Source organism: Rhinolophus sinicus, chromosome 2 (genome assembly GCF_057876585.1).
Source record: "Rhinolophus sinicus isolate RSI-liver-muscle chromosome 2, RSI-T2T, whole genome shotgun sequence".
Taxonomy (NCBI): Eukaryota; Metazoa; Chordata; class Mammalia; order Chiroptera; family Rhinolophidae; genus Rhinolophus; species Rhinolophus sinicus.
In genome coordinates, this window is record NC_142502.1 from 76,275,732 (window position 1) to 76,290,578 (window position 14,847).

Below are 14,847 nucleotides of genomic sequence, written 5' to 3' on the forward strand. Positions count from 1 at the left end.
TTAGATATGCATTATTGTTTAGTTTAGAAACCAGTTGCTTATTTAAATTTTTCCAAGATTATATCCACTGTACCACGTCTTAAGGAATAGCCAAATAATTGGGTGCTCAATTTTAGGAGAAGAACAATGTCAAACAACATTATCAGCTTGCCTTTTGTTTCCAGCTTAAATTGAAAGAGAATCTGATACTTTTTAAGTTAAAGAAAAAAAAGAAGCCTCTAGGCTAAGATATTTATGTAGATATTTTAATTTTTTGGTGCCATCAAGTGGGGAAATGTTGAATAATGATATTTTCATAAAAATGTAATATACTATATGGACTACTGAAGTGCCTATAGAAGCAGTGACCACTAGACTTTTTATTATATGCACTTAGAGTGAAAAATCAAACGTGTCCTTCAGGATGTTTATGCATTTTATTTGTGTGTGTGTGTGTATTAATGTGTATACATGTGGTATAAAATATAAACTAATGGATTAAAGAAAAATAAGTAAGAGATTAAGGATTCAAAAGTAGAAATAAATCAAGCAGTGGTTCTCAGTAATCTTTGAAGACAGACATCCTCTTTAAAAGTAAAATTTCTCAGCTTTCCATGTGTATTGTTTCGTTGAGTCTGTGACACTGATTGTAAGATGCACCTCTATTTTATGTACCACTATAATGGAAAGATCCCTGCCCATGTTTTTTTATCATTTATAATTTTTGTTTTATATTTAGTGAAAGAAGTTTTTTTACATAAGTAATTCAAAATATCATATCACTCGTCTGCATACAAAACAAGGAAAATACAAGTGAAATAAATTGGAAAGGTATTCCTAAAACTTCACATTTGGGATGTAAGGCTTCTGAATCACTGTTTTTGATTGGTTATTCATGTACTGGTTTTACTATACAAGATTGTCTTTTACTCGCATGATATTAAGAGAATTAATGACAGAGCTTTCCTTGAGAGCTCCACTCGTCTTTTGGATTTTCTTTGAAGCTGCTAACACACCCATCGTGTAAATTTAAGTTGTTTTGTTGTTGTTTGTTTTGTTGTGGTTTCTTATTTTGCCATGTGAAAAGCTATAGTTTTGCATTTATTTAAGTAGCAAAATGGCCTTCTACTTTGAGTATATTCCTTTTTTTTAAATTTATTGGGGTGACATTGGTTAATAAAATTATATAGGTTTCAAGTGTATATATCTGTAATACATCATCGATGTATTGCATTGTTTATTTACCTCCCAGAGTCAGTTCTTCTTCCATTGCCGTATATTTGACACCTTTTACCCTCTTCTACTTCCCTCCTCCACCCTTACTCTATGGTAATCATTAAACTGTTGTCTGTAGCTATGAATTTTTTTCTTTGTTTGTCCTGTTCATTTGTTGATTTCAGTTTTATGTTCCACATATGAGTGAAGTCATATGGTTCTCGACTTCTTCTGTCTGACTTACTTCACTGAGCATGATAATCTCAAGATCTATCCATGTTGTCACAAATGGCAGTATTTCATCTTTTCTTATGGCCGAGTAACATTCCATTGTATATATGTACCACATATTCTTTATCCCATCAGCTATCAAAGGACCCTTTTGTTGTTTCCATGTTTTAGCCACCATGAATAATGCTGCAGTGAACATAGAAGTACATATATCCTTATAGATAAATGTTTTCAGGTTTTTTGGGTAAATACCCAAAAGAGGGATTGCTGAGTCGTATGGTAATTATATTCTTAAATTTTTGAGACCTCTATACTGTTTTCCATAGTTGCTGTACCAATACATTCCCACCAGCAGTGCCTTTTTCTCTACAACTTCTCTAACACTTGTTTTATTGCTAATAGCCATTTTAACAGGTGAGAGGTGGTATCTCATTGTGGTTTTGATTTGCATTTCCCTAATAGCCGGTGAAGTTGAGCATTTTTTCATATATCTGTTGGCCGTTTTTATGTCTTTTTGGAAGAAGTGTCTATGTCCTCTGCCCTGTTTAAATTGGATTGCTTATTTTTGTTGTTGTTGAGTTGTGTGAGTTTTTTATATATTTTGGATATTAGTCCTTCATCAGGTGTTGTTTGTAAATATCTTCTTTCATTTAGTTGGTTGCCTCTTTGTTTTGTTGACAGTTTCTTTTGTGGTGCTGAAGCTTTTTAGTTTGATACAGTTTTGCTTTTATTTCCCTTATCTTTGAGGTCAAATTCATAAAATCCTCTCTGAATCCAGGGTCCATAAATTTAGTACCTATGTTGTCTCTGTGAAGTTTATTGTTTCAGGTCTTATGTTTAGGTCTTTGATCCATTTTGAGTTATTGTTCTATTTCTTGAAAAAAAATGTCACTGGGATTTTGATGGGGATTACATTAAATCTATATTGCTTTCGGTAGTATGGCCTTTTTAACTGTATTGATTCCTCCAATCCATGAACATGGAAAATCTTTCCATTTCCTTTTTCAATTTCTTTTAATGTTTTATAATTTTCAGTGCAGAGGTCCTTCACATCCTTTGTTAAGTTTATTCCTAAGTATTTTATTCTTTTTGTTGCAATTGCAAAAATAATTTTTTTTATTTTTCTGAAATTTCATTGTTAATATATAAGAATGGAATGGATTTTTGTACATTGATTTTAATTCCTGTGACTTTACTGTGTTTATTGTTTCTAATAGTTTTTTTTTTTTCGTTTGTTTGTTTGTTTGTTTGTTTTTTTAGTGGGGAGTCTTTAGGATTTTCTATATAAAAAATCTGCAGACAGTGACAATTGAACTTCTTCATTCGCAATTTGGATGCCTTCATTTCTTTCTCTTGCCTGATTGCTCTGGCTAGGACTTCCAATACTATGTTGAATAGCAGTGGTGACAGGGGGCATGCCTGTTTTGCTCCTGATTGTAGGGGAAAAGCTTTCAGTTTTTCACCATTAAGTGTGATACTGGTTGAGGGTTTGTAGTATGTGACCTTTAATGTTGAGGTACTTTTCTTTCTATACCCATTTTATTAAGTGTTTACATCATAAATGGATGTTGTATCTTGTCAAATGCTGTATTTTCATCTATCGATATATAACTTGTCCTTTATTTTGTTTATGTGGTGTATCATATAGATCGATTTGTGTATATTGAACCATGTATGCCCGTGGAATGAACCCCACTTGATCGTGATGTATAAACTTTTTAATGTATTGTTGTATTCAATTTGTTAGTATTGTATTCAGAATTTTTGCATCCGTATTAATCAGAGATGTTGGTTGGTAGTTTTCTTTTCTTGTGCTGTCTTTACAGGGTTTTGGTATCAGGGTATCTTGCCCTCATAAAATGAGTTAGGAAGTATTGCTTCTTCTTTAGTTTTTTGGAAGAATTTGAGGAGGAGAGGTTTTAAATCATCTTTGAATGTTTGGTAGAATTCACTAGTGAAGCCATCTGGTCCTGGGCTTTTGCTTTTGGGGAAGTTTTGGATGATTGTTTCAATTACCTTTCTGTTGATGGGTCTGTTTAGATTTTCCAGTTCCTTGTGATTCAGTCTAGGTGGGTTATGTATTTCTAAGAACTTGTCCATTTCTTCTAGGTTATTGAATTTGGTGGCATATAGTCCTTCACTGTATTCTCTTATGATCCTTTGTATTTCTGTGGTGTCCATTGTTACTTCTCCTCTTTCATTTCTGATTTTGTTAGTAAGTCTGGTCAAGGGTTTGTCAATTTTATTAATCTTTTCAAAGAACCAGCTCTTTGTTGCATTAATTGTTGTCTTTTTGTTCTCTATTTCATTTAATTCTGCTGTAATTTTTTATTATTTCCTTCCTTGTACTGACTTTGGGTTTCATTTGTTCTTTTCTAGTTCTTAAGATGTAATATTAGGTTATTTATTTCGGATTTTTCTTGTTTGTTGAGATAGGCTTGTTATTATTATTTCCCTTTTAATAATTTTGATGCAGTGCATTTTCTTTCTAATTTGTTTCTATGTATCTTTTGATCTCTCAATTTATTTCTTATTTGACCGAGTCATTCTTTAATAACATGTTGTTTAATGTCCACATATTTGTGTTTTTTCCCACTTTCTTTTTGCAGTTAATCTCTAATTTCCAAGCATTGTGGTTGGAGAATATGCTTGGTATGAATTCAGTCTTCTTAAATTTGCTGAGGCTAGTTTTGTTTCCCAACATATGGTCTATCCTTGAGAATTTTCTATGTGCACTAGAAAAAGAATGTATAGTCTAGTGTTCCAGGATGAAAGGCTCTGTAAATATTAGTTATGTCCATTTGGTCTGGATATGTTATTTAAGGCTGATATTTCCTTATTGATTTTCTGTTTGGATGATCTATCTATAGCTGTCAATGAGTATTTAAGTCCCCTGCTTAACAGTGTTTTTTTCAGTTTCTCTCATTAGTTCTTTTAGTAGTTGCTTTATATATTTTGGTGCTCTCTCTTTGGAAGCATATATATTGAGAAGAGTTATGTCTTCTTCTCAAGAGTTATATTGTCCCCTTTATCATTATGAAATGTCCATCTTTGTCTCTTGTTACCTTTTTTATCCTGAAGTCTGGTTTGTCAGCCATACTTATATGTAGCCATACTGATGGCTACACCCGCTTTTCTCTGGATGCCATTTGCTTGGAGTATTGTTTTCCACTCTTTTACATTGACTATTTGTCCTTGGAGCTGAGATGTCTCTCTCGTGGGCATCATGTAGTTGGGTGTTGTTTTCTGATCTAATCTGCTATTCTGTGCCTTTTTATTGGTGAGTTCATTCCATTTATATTTAGGGTGATTATTGATATATGAGGATTTCCTATAGCCATTTTATCTTTTGTTTTCTGGTAGCTTAGTGTGTCTGGACTTTTTTTTTTTTTTTTTTCCACTTCTTTTTTTTTTTTTTTTTTTGAGTAGTTATCTTTAAGTGTTTATAAAAGAAAGTTTCATATACACAGTTGTTTTTTTTTTAAATTTATTGGGGTGACATTGGTTAATAATGTCCATTTCTATTTCCCTTTGCAAATTCAGACCTTTTCCCTCTCCCCTTTTATGTTCTTGTTATCACAAGTTATCTTGTTTATGCTATGAGTTTATTTCTGAGTTGCAATAGCAAATAGTCTTCTTACCTTTCCCTTTTTGTGTTTTTGTTATCACTAGTTATCCTATTTATGCTGTGAGTTTATTTCTGAGTTGCAGTAGCAAATTGTCTTCTTCTCTTTTTCTTCTTTTATGTTTTTATCTCCTTTACCCTTTATGTTATGTTTAAGTGTATAGTGCCGTATTCTGTGTAGGGTTACCATTTCCTGTTCCTGTTAGTCATCTTACTCATAGATTTGTATCCTTTTGCCTTTTGGTTTCAGGTAGAGTGACCTCCTTCAGTATTTCCTGCAATGAAGGCCTTGTAGTGGAAAATTCCCTAAGCTTTGTATATCTGGAAAGGTCTTTATTCCTCCTTCATAGCTAAAGGATAACTTTGCTTGATATATTATTTTTGACTGGTACTGTCTCTGTTTCAATAGTTTGCATATTTAATTCCACTCTCTCCTGACTTACAGAGTTTCTGCCAAGAAACCTGATAATAATCTAATAGGCTTTCCTTTGTAGGTTACTGTCTTCTTTTCCCTGGCTACCTTGAGAATTATTTCTTTGTCATTAATTTTTGAAAGCTTCAATATAATGTACCTTGGAGAAGGCCTGCTAGGATTGAGGTAATTAGGTGTTATATTTACTTCTTGGATTCGAGGATCCAGTTCTTTCCATAAGTTTGGTAAGTTCTCCTTGACTATTTATTTGAATAGACTCTGTTCCCTTTTCCCTGTCTTCTTCTGGTATACCCATTGTTATTAATTCCTCTTTCTGATGGAGTCAGATAGTTCCTATAGAGTTCTTTCATTTATTTAACTCTCAAGTCGCTCTCCTTTTCTGTCTGCATCATTTCTGGATTTCTGTCTTCAATATCACTAATTCTTTCCTTCATTTAGTCAGCTCTATTTCTTAAGCTCTCTCTTTCATTCTTCACCTAACTTTTATTGAATTCTTTAGTTCCAGAATTTCTATTTTATTCTCTTTTAAAATTTCAGCATATTTGGTAAAGTATTCATTTTGTTATTTGATTTTATTTCTGAGTTCATTGAACTGCCTATCTGAGTTTTCTTGCACCTAGTTGAGTTTTTTCAGAACTGCAATCTTGAATTATCTGTCATTTAAGTCACATATTTTTATGTCTTCAAGTTTATTATATGGAGATTTTTAAATTTTCTTTCCAAGCTGTCTTGTAACCTTGGTTATTCATGGTAATTGATGAATTATTTCTTTTCTTGGGCATTTAGGCGAGTGAATTCTACAGCAGGTTGATAGGAAAAAGGCTTTCTTTTGTTTTCCATTAGGTAGCCCTGGAGTGTTTTATTTTTTCTTTCCCTGTTCCTGGTTGTCCCGGTGGAAGATTTCTTGGGGAGGTGTATTTCTCATCTGTGACCAAATTGCCTCAGTCTCAGGGCACCACCCCTGTGGGAGGATGTGGTGGGCGGTGAGGTTCTGAACCTCTGAGATCCCAGTGCAGCCCCTGTAGCCAGGTGCAGAGCTGTGCGCCTCATCAACCCTGGGCGCTCCAGCTGGGATCAGCCTTGGAAGGTGGAGTTTGGCTGGGCTGGGAGAGGTGGCTGATGTGTTTGTGTCTGTGCTCTCTGAGTAATAGCAACTGGCAGACCACAGGTGCCTCACCCTTATATCTCCTCCTTTGTCATTAGTGGCTGCAGTGTGTGTCTGCCGCTCAGGAACTTTCTCTCCATTTCTCAGGGCTGTACATATTCTGCTCTTTAATCTGACACTCCTACAGATTTTCTGGGTCTGCTGGTAACAGTAGGATGGTGGAGGGAGGCAGCCAGCTCTGTGGCTCTGTTTTCTGGCAATGAAGGCTGGTAGACCATAGTTGTAGCACCTCTGTATTCGGTCTTTGCCCTGAGGTCTCTGCCCAATTGCTGGGTTCAGCTGATCCTATGCTGATCACTCAGGCAGGATTGCAGGATTGCTGAGGCCACAGAGAGTGCACGTGCTGTCTCAGTCCTCCCTCTCCCAGGACCACAGTGAGCCCGGGCTGCGTCCTGCAGCCCCCGTCTCTGCACTTCTCCCTTCCCTCTTCCCCTGTTCGCCTCAATTCACCCACCTTCAGATGTTCTGATACATGGATCTCTCTGTGTTGTGTAGGGAATCCTTTGTTGAATTATAGCTGTTCAACTTATTGTAACTTCCAGGGGAGAGATCAAGAGGGACCCCTCATGCCATCATGTTTCTGACGTTACCTCGAGTATATTCCTTTCTTAAGCTTATAAACCACTCACTTGACTGTTGCTTTGCAAAAATAATGTAGAATTATGCTCATTTGTTCCAGTGAATATTTACTTCATTATTTACTCCTTTTTTCCATTTATCCTTATACATTAACTTTTTGTTTCAATGTCAAATCATAGTGCTATCTTATAAGACCTTTTAAGTGGCAATTAAACTCAATAGCTGTACCGAGAATGCATGTAACTCAACTAAAAAAGTAACTACATTGTTACCAGCTAGGACCAAATTTGTGAATGTGCAGGTAATAACAACTGTGTCATGACTTCTGTCTAACCAATGATTATAAGATGCATCCAGACTTCACTGATGTGAGATGTGAGAAAATACGTGGATCTTAGAATCAATGAATATTTAAAAAGGAAGTATTTATTGAGTACCTGTTCAAGGAATTGTTTCATTAGTCCTAATAGCATACATGTCCTTGAATAATAGGAGTTACAAATGTATGCAAGACGTGTATTCAGTTTAAAGGCAGTGCTTGGTGTTGATCCTTGGCAGTAATCCAAGGCTCACAGATTGGAAACTGTCATCCTAGACATAGCAGAGATATGTAGGGAAAAGGTGTTTTAAACTGGGCAGTGTAAGAAGGTATTACAAAGGTTTGTAGTTTGTATACATTCTTTCAAAACATTCTGGGTTTTAAAACAAAGATTGTGATTTATTTTTGGAAGTTGAAACATAAAATTGGAAGCAGTTATGATGACCTGAAAGCATTTTAAGTCTTTACTCTTGTTGATTCTCTAGTAATTCACTAGAGGGCAGTAGTAAGCAATAAAAGTTATGTTTCTGAAAAGGATAGTCTTCATACATCTTTTTCAAAGAAGTGTGAGGTTAATTTCAAAAGATTGTTGTCTAAAGATCTTAAAGTTGTGATGAAGTGTTTTGTATAATGTGTTTTGTCATGTTTATCATAATCTAAATGTTAAAGTTCCTGATGATAACTAACTTAAACACGCAATACAAAAACAAGCTAAAAGCTAGATAACCAAAAGAATGACTACTTTCTATTATTTGCTCTCTTTAGACAATTGAAAATTCACAAAAAGAGATTGTATTCTGGTCCATGTTACCATAAGTTATTACTAAGGACATATTTTTATTTTCTAAAATCTTTTACATTTATTTAGGAATTCAGTTCAGCTCTTCTAATAAATATATAAATTTCATGTAAGGAAATGAGTTCATATGAATAAAGAGCTCTCTTTTTAAATGATTTTTGGTTAAATGCTATCTTCTTAGAGAAACTACTTTATTTAACAAATATTCTTGGAATAAAGGTAGGAGAAAAAAGACCTAGTCCTTACATACCAAATAGCCTACTGCAGTTGTTTCTAGCATGGCTAAGGAACCTGTGTTTTTAAGAACTTTCCAAGTGATTCTGATTAGCCAAGTTTGACAGATCTAGTGATAAAACAAATGTGCAGATCAATAAAGTTAATGTAAAATGTTATGTATTATAATTGAGTTGTAAGGAAGGCACACGTACAAGCCAAGGGAGGTTTCTCAGACATGTAATTAAGCTGATACCTGAAGGGCATTGAAATTTGCTAGTGAAGTAGGGTGAGAAGGTAGGCATTCTCAATGAGTTCACTGCACGTACTAAAGTGTGGATGCTGGACAAAGCCTGAAGTCATGTAGAATCGGAGTGTTTTAAGAAGAAGGAACGATAGGGAGGCATAGGATAAGGTTGGTAGAGAAGAGCTCATAAAGAGCTTTGTATGCGAGGATTAGATAATTGGAGTCTATTCACAAGATTAGTAATTCTACCTCTCTTTGAAAAATAATACCGAATAACTTTTCAAACAATCTTAGATGAAATGATGATATGTAAAAAAGTAGATGAACAAAGTAGAATTGCCCTGGAAAAGTAACAGCAGGTGCCTGCATCACTACCTGCCTTCTTGTCTCCTGTAGTGGCCCAAACACACCTCCACAGAATCCAAGGAAATCCTCCCAGAGCACTTTGAAAACTATTCTTATTAGTCCTGTAGAATCTTAAAGGATGTTAATTAGAGGAATGGCATAATCTGACTTGAGTGTTAGAGAGAGACCACTTCGGAAACAGTGTAGAAGATGGACCTGTAGAAAGTGAGACCAGCAGATCAGTGTAGAGAATTTAGATGACCTTGCATTTGATGGTGGACTCTAAATAGGGCCACATTATTCATACTGACTACAGCAACAGATTCCTTGGGAAATAGTATGGAGTACTGAGGTTAATATATTTAGGGACCCCGATTCATCCAAAACAGAAGTAAAAGCATTTGGAGGCAGTTGGGAGGACAGGGAAATGATATACTTGGGCATAAACTGGGTTTAGCAAGATATTTTTGCCTTGGCATTTGGTTATAAAAAGCAATATGTGTTCAAATGATATGTGAGTGGACAATTGGTTAATAATCATTATAAAATCATTCATCAGACTTTTAAAGTTTTGTGTTACCTTTTTTAAAAAGCAGTGTTTAAAAGATGTAGAACTACTATAACCACCAAATAGTCAAAATGATAATTAAGGATACGGAAATCCTGAAAGGTTAAAGGAGCTGAGGGATACTTTGGCTTCTACAGGCTTTTTTTCTTTACATTTTCAGGATATAAAATTTAATGTTAAAATATAAAATTTAAACCTGATTATATTTTTCTTATATTTTACCAAGGTCATTACAAGTATAAATTTGAGAAGAATTGAGTTAATTGGAAGAAAGTCACTCTATCTGTCCAAATTACATTTTCTTCTAATACAAGCAGAATCTTTCCTATTTGTATTATAGGAAAATTGGGAAAACATTAATTTATATTTTAAATTTATTTAAAATGCAAAATTTTAAAATATTTTTCCTTTAGCAAATACAAGGATTTGCATATTGGATAATAATTTCAACTAGTTAATTATCTAAATGCAATAAACTATAGAGTTGGAATTACTTGATAGAATTAGTTCATTTGTGGTATTTCTTTGTAGTCATGTTCTTGGTTCATATTCTCCCATAGTTTAAAACAAAACAAAACAAAACAACCCTGATATATCAGAATTTATGCTTTATGATTTGAGTTGTGTTTTAACGAATGTTTAAAGGAGTCTAAGTGAAGAATATTAAAGTAATTAAAAAGGACACTAAAGGTATTTGAAGTCATCCTGGGAGTTGACAACCAGGTAGCAAAGAGTATTAGAAAAAACATGCAGGATCACCCAGGATATTTTGGAGTTTGGGGTAAAGCCCAAGAAATAGAATTTATCACTTGTGTCCACATTCATTGTTCTGAACTCAATCTCATGGCCCTTCCTAACAGCAAGGGAAACTGGCTAAACTACTTTGGCTCTATGCTCAGGAGGAAAATGAAAACTATTTAACTACATAATGTTGTATTTGCTTTAGAGCCTGTTGCTGCAACTAGGAGATGATAGTTGTCAATTTTGCTGCTATGGATTTAAAGTCAATAATGATTTGGATAATGGTCGCATGGCAATTGTCATTAATGTTTTTAATTTGTACAATAAAAAGTCATCATTTGGGACTGGCTAATATAGAATGGGTAATATAATATATTCTTGGTGTTGATGAATAGTTCAAAAATTATTTGTAGGAAATATTTAAAAAATTTAGCAAAAAAATTGATTATAAATATTTAGAACTTATAAATAAACTATATACAGATAATTGATCTGCTAATCAAATAACATGTGTATTAAAATACTTACATTTTACTAAAGATTTACTATGTATACTTGGAGAAAATTGTTTTTTTTTTCTATAGAAATAATTTTGTAAATTGTTTTTAGGAGTGCACACTATCTTAATCTCTGGTTAGCCTGAAGTTGCAATTTATTTCTTTAATAAATTATTATATAAATTTTGTAGTTTGCCCTTTGAGGAATAGATATTATCTATTCTGGGAATAGTTAGTATTATGTATATAACTATTCAAGTGTAAGTGTGAAATAAACAGGACAATTATGATACATTATAATCATGATTCACTCCCATGTACCATGTTCTTCAGTGATTATACCCCTTTACAACTGCTTACTCTTTTTGTAATTACTTTAAAAAATATTTTTACCTGAAAATTGTGTATAATATGTTTAAAATAGTATTCTAAATCACAGTTTAATTTTGTTTCTTTTAGGCCTATGGCATGTCAGCATTACCTTTAAATCTGATAAAAGGCACTAGAAGCGCTGCTTATGAGCGTTTAGAAAACACCGAAGACATTGAAGAAGTGGAACAACACATTCAAACAATTAAATCAAAAGTGAGTTGATATTTTATTGTAATGAGGAAGCATACAATTACTTTGTCTTTGAGCTGGTTTCTGATGTGACTTAGACATTGGCAAACACATATTTTTGACACTGAATTTTTCTGATATATCCTTCAAGAACCATGCCCATATTTAAAAAAAAAAAAAAAATTTGTCTTCTGTGAAATATAGGAAACTGTCCATTTGAGAATTCCTGTTAGTGTTCTAATTTCTAAAACACAAAAATTCCACATATGACCAAAACTTTGCTAGTTTCAGGTATGATGATTCCATGTGTAACATCAGATTTTATTGTGTCACTTCAAGTACTAGTTGAATAAGCTAAAGATTATATGTAACCACTTGCCATTAAATGTACTTCTAAAAACACAATAAAGGTTTTTCTTCCTCCATGACCTTTAAGTAACAGATAAACCTTATTATAGAACATAAGAAAACTGGAAATTTTTGTAAATAATTTTCTGAAACTAGCATAATCCTGAAACCAGACAATAAGAGCACATGAAAAGGAAAACTGAGGTTAGCATCATGGTAGAGTGAGATGCCCCCTTTGGCTCTTCCCTTCAATCTGCAACTAGTGGGACATCTATAACTCAAGAAAAATTCCTCTGCTTGACACACTAAGATGCCTGAGAGATCCACATATCTGTACATCTGAAGGCAGGTGGATTGGAATGCATAGGGGAGGCGAAACTGGGGAAATGGCAGAGACTGTGCTTGAGACCCTGGTTCTCCTGCCATGGCAGCTGAGCCCGCAACTCTGGCCCCTCACCACAGCCCCAGCAAAGGAAAAGGGCAGCAGCGCGTTGGCGTTGTGACTTTTACTCCCTTCCCCCCCCCCCCCCCCCCCCCCCCCCCCCCCCGCTACTGCAGTACTGGCTCCATAAGAGAGCTCGGTAGCAGCAGCTGCAGAAGCAATGTGTCTGACGTCAGCCTCCTGGACACAGTGGTTCCAGCAGCCGCAGGGAACTGGGCAGTAGTGGTGGTGGGGCTTGCGACCCCAGCTCCCCCACCCCACTTTATCCGCTCACCAAGGTGGTGGTGCCCAAGTCCCAGACAGCTCTGGATGCAGTGAGGGCACAGGCCATCCTGGTGACTCGACGGTGATGCTTGTGACTGTAGCAAAACCCATAATCACAGTGATACTTGCAGCATAAATCACCAGTGACCCCAGAGGCTCAAGCAGCGATGAAAAGGGCACCTGCGACATCTCTGGCAGATGCAGTGGAAGGTGAGAATGACTGGCTCTCAGATATAGCTCGAGCAGTCAAGAGAAGCAAAACTTTGTGCTGTATTGCCACCTATTGGAAAAGAAGAGAATGGACTCGAACCAGCCTGTTGAATTGTTAAAATTATACTTGTACCTAAATAAGAAACATGTTCACTGTTTCAGATGCACTGGCAGGGGAAAATTCCATCAAGGGCTGTGAATAATCATAGTAACACAGTATTATGAAAAGAAAATGACAATTCCCCAGAGACCAAAATCAAAAGTCATGGAAGATTGAGGTCTAAGTGATAGAAAAATAAAAATAACTTTCATGAAGAAACTTCAGATACAAGAAGAGTTGGAAAGGCAGTTCAGTGAGCTCAGGAGTAAATTAATGAGCTGAAGTACTTTACCAAAAAAAGAACCAAACAAATTCTGGAGCTAAATGAGATGAAGAATGCATTAGGAAGCATTGAAAATAGAGCAGACCATACAGAAGAGAGAATTAGCGAGCTACAAAATAGAAATCTAGAAATGATTCAGGTGAAAGAGGAGAGAGAACTAAGATAAAAATAAACAAACAAAACAAGCAAACAAACAAAAAAAACTACGAGCACTATCCAACTCCATTAGAAAGGGCAACATCAGGAAAATGGGTATCCTAGAAGGAGAAGAGAGGGAGAAGGGGACAGAGAGCCTATTTAAAGAAAAAATACATTAGAAATTTCCAAACTTGGGGAAGGAACTGGCTTATATGTGTATTTATACAAGTACAAGAAGCTAATAAGACACCTAATTATCTCAATGAGAAGAGAACTTCTCTAAGACACATTATGTTAAAATTGCCAAAAGTCAATGATTAAAAAGAAAGAAAAGAATTCTAACAGCAGCCACGGGAAAAAGACAGTAACCTACAAAGGAACTCTTATCAGACTATCATCAGACTTCTCAGCAGAAAGGCCATAGGCCAAGAAATAGTGGAATGACATATTCAAAATATTGAAAGATGAAAATTGCCAACCAAGAATAATCTATCCTTCAAAGTTATCCTTCAGATAATAGAGGCTTTCTCAGTAAAATAGTAGCTGAAGGAATTCACTACCATAAAACCTGCCGTAAGAGAAATGTTGGAAGGAGCTCTTCTACTGAAAACAAAAGAGTAAAAGTACAGAAAACTTTGAGTAAAGTGATAAACATGAAGTCAGAAAATTGCAACTCTATTACAGAATTAGGGTTTTAAACAATTATAGCATATAGGTTAAAGGGAAAAAGCATTGAAGATAACTATTAGCTACTTCAATTTGGAAACAACTAACAGGGAAGATTATAACAATACAGACCTACTTCAAGAAACAAGAAAAATCTCAAATGAACAATCTAACTATACTTTAACTAGAAAAAGAGGAACAAATGAAGCCCAAAGTCAATAGAAGAAAGGAAGTTGTAAAATTCAGAGCAGAAGTAAATGCAATAAATACTAAAAAGACAATGAAACTAAGACTTGGTTCTTTGAAAAGATATACAAAATTGACAAACCTCTAGCTAGACTCACTAAGGGAAAAAAAAGACTCAAATAAATAAAATTAGAAATGAAAGAGGAGAAGTTACAATGGATACCACAGAAGTACAAAGGATCATAAGACAATACTATGAAAAGCTATATACGTCAAATTGGACAATCTTGAAGAAATGGATAAATTTTTAGAAGCGTACAACCTTCCTAGGCTGAATCCTGAAGAAATACAAAATCTGAATAGAGTGATCACTAGTAAGGTAATTGAAACACTAATCAAAAATCTCCCCTTACAAGAAATCCAGGACTAGATGACTTCATTCATGAATTCTACCAAATATTCAAAGATTTAATACATGTTTTTCTCAATCTTCCAAAAGATTGAAGAGGAGGGTATTATTCCTAACTCATTTTACCAGGCCAACATTATTCTGAACCAAAACCAGACAAGCACAACACAAAAAAAGAAAACGATAGGCCAATATCTGTCTGATGAACACTAATGCAGAAATCCTCAGCAAAATGTTGTCAAACCAAAAACAACAATGTATTAAAAAGACCATACACACATGAT

The 14,847-nt window shown here is 34.7% G+C and overlaps 1 protein-coding gene across 1 annotated transcript in view; it reads left to right on the plus strand.

Moving 5' to 3' along the window:
• The window catches only part of LMBRD1 (LMBR1 domain containing 1), a 91,494-nt gene that overhangs the window by 41,970 nt on the left and 34,677 nt on the right, over window positions 1-14,847 (plus strand). The window contains exon 8 of the mRNA XM_019749339.3: window positions 11,416-11,541. Within this exon, the coding sequence (XP_019604898.1) occupies window positions 11,416-11,541 (126 nt within the window). The remainder of the gene's footprint in view (window positions 1-11,415; window positions 11,542-14,847) is intronic.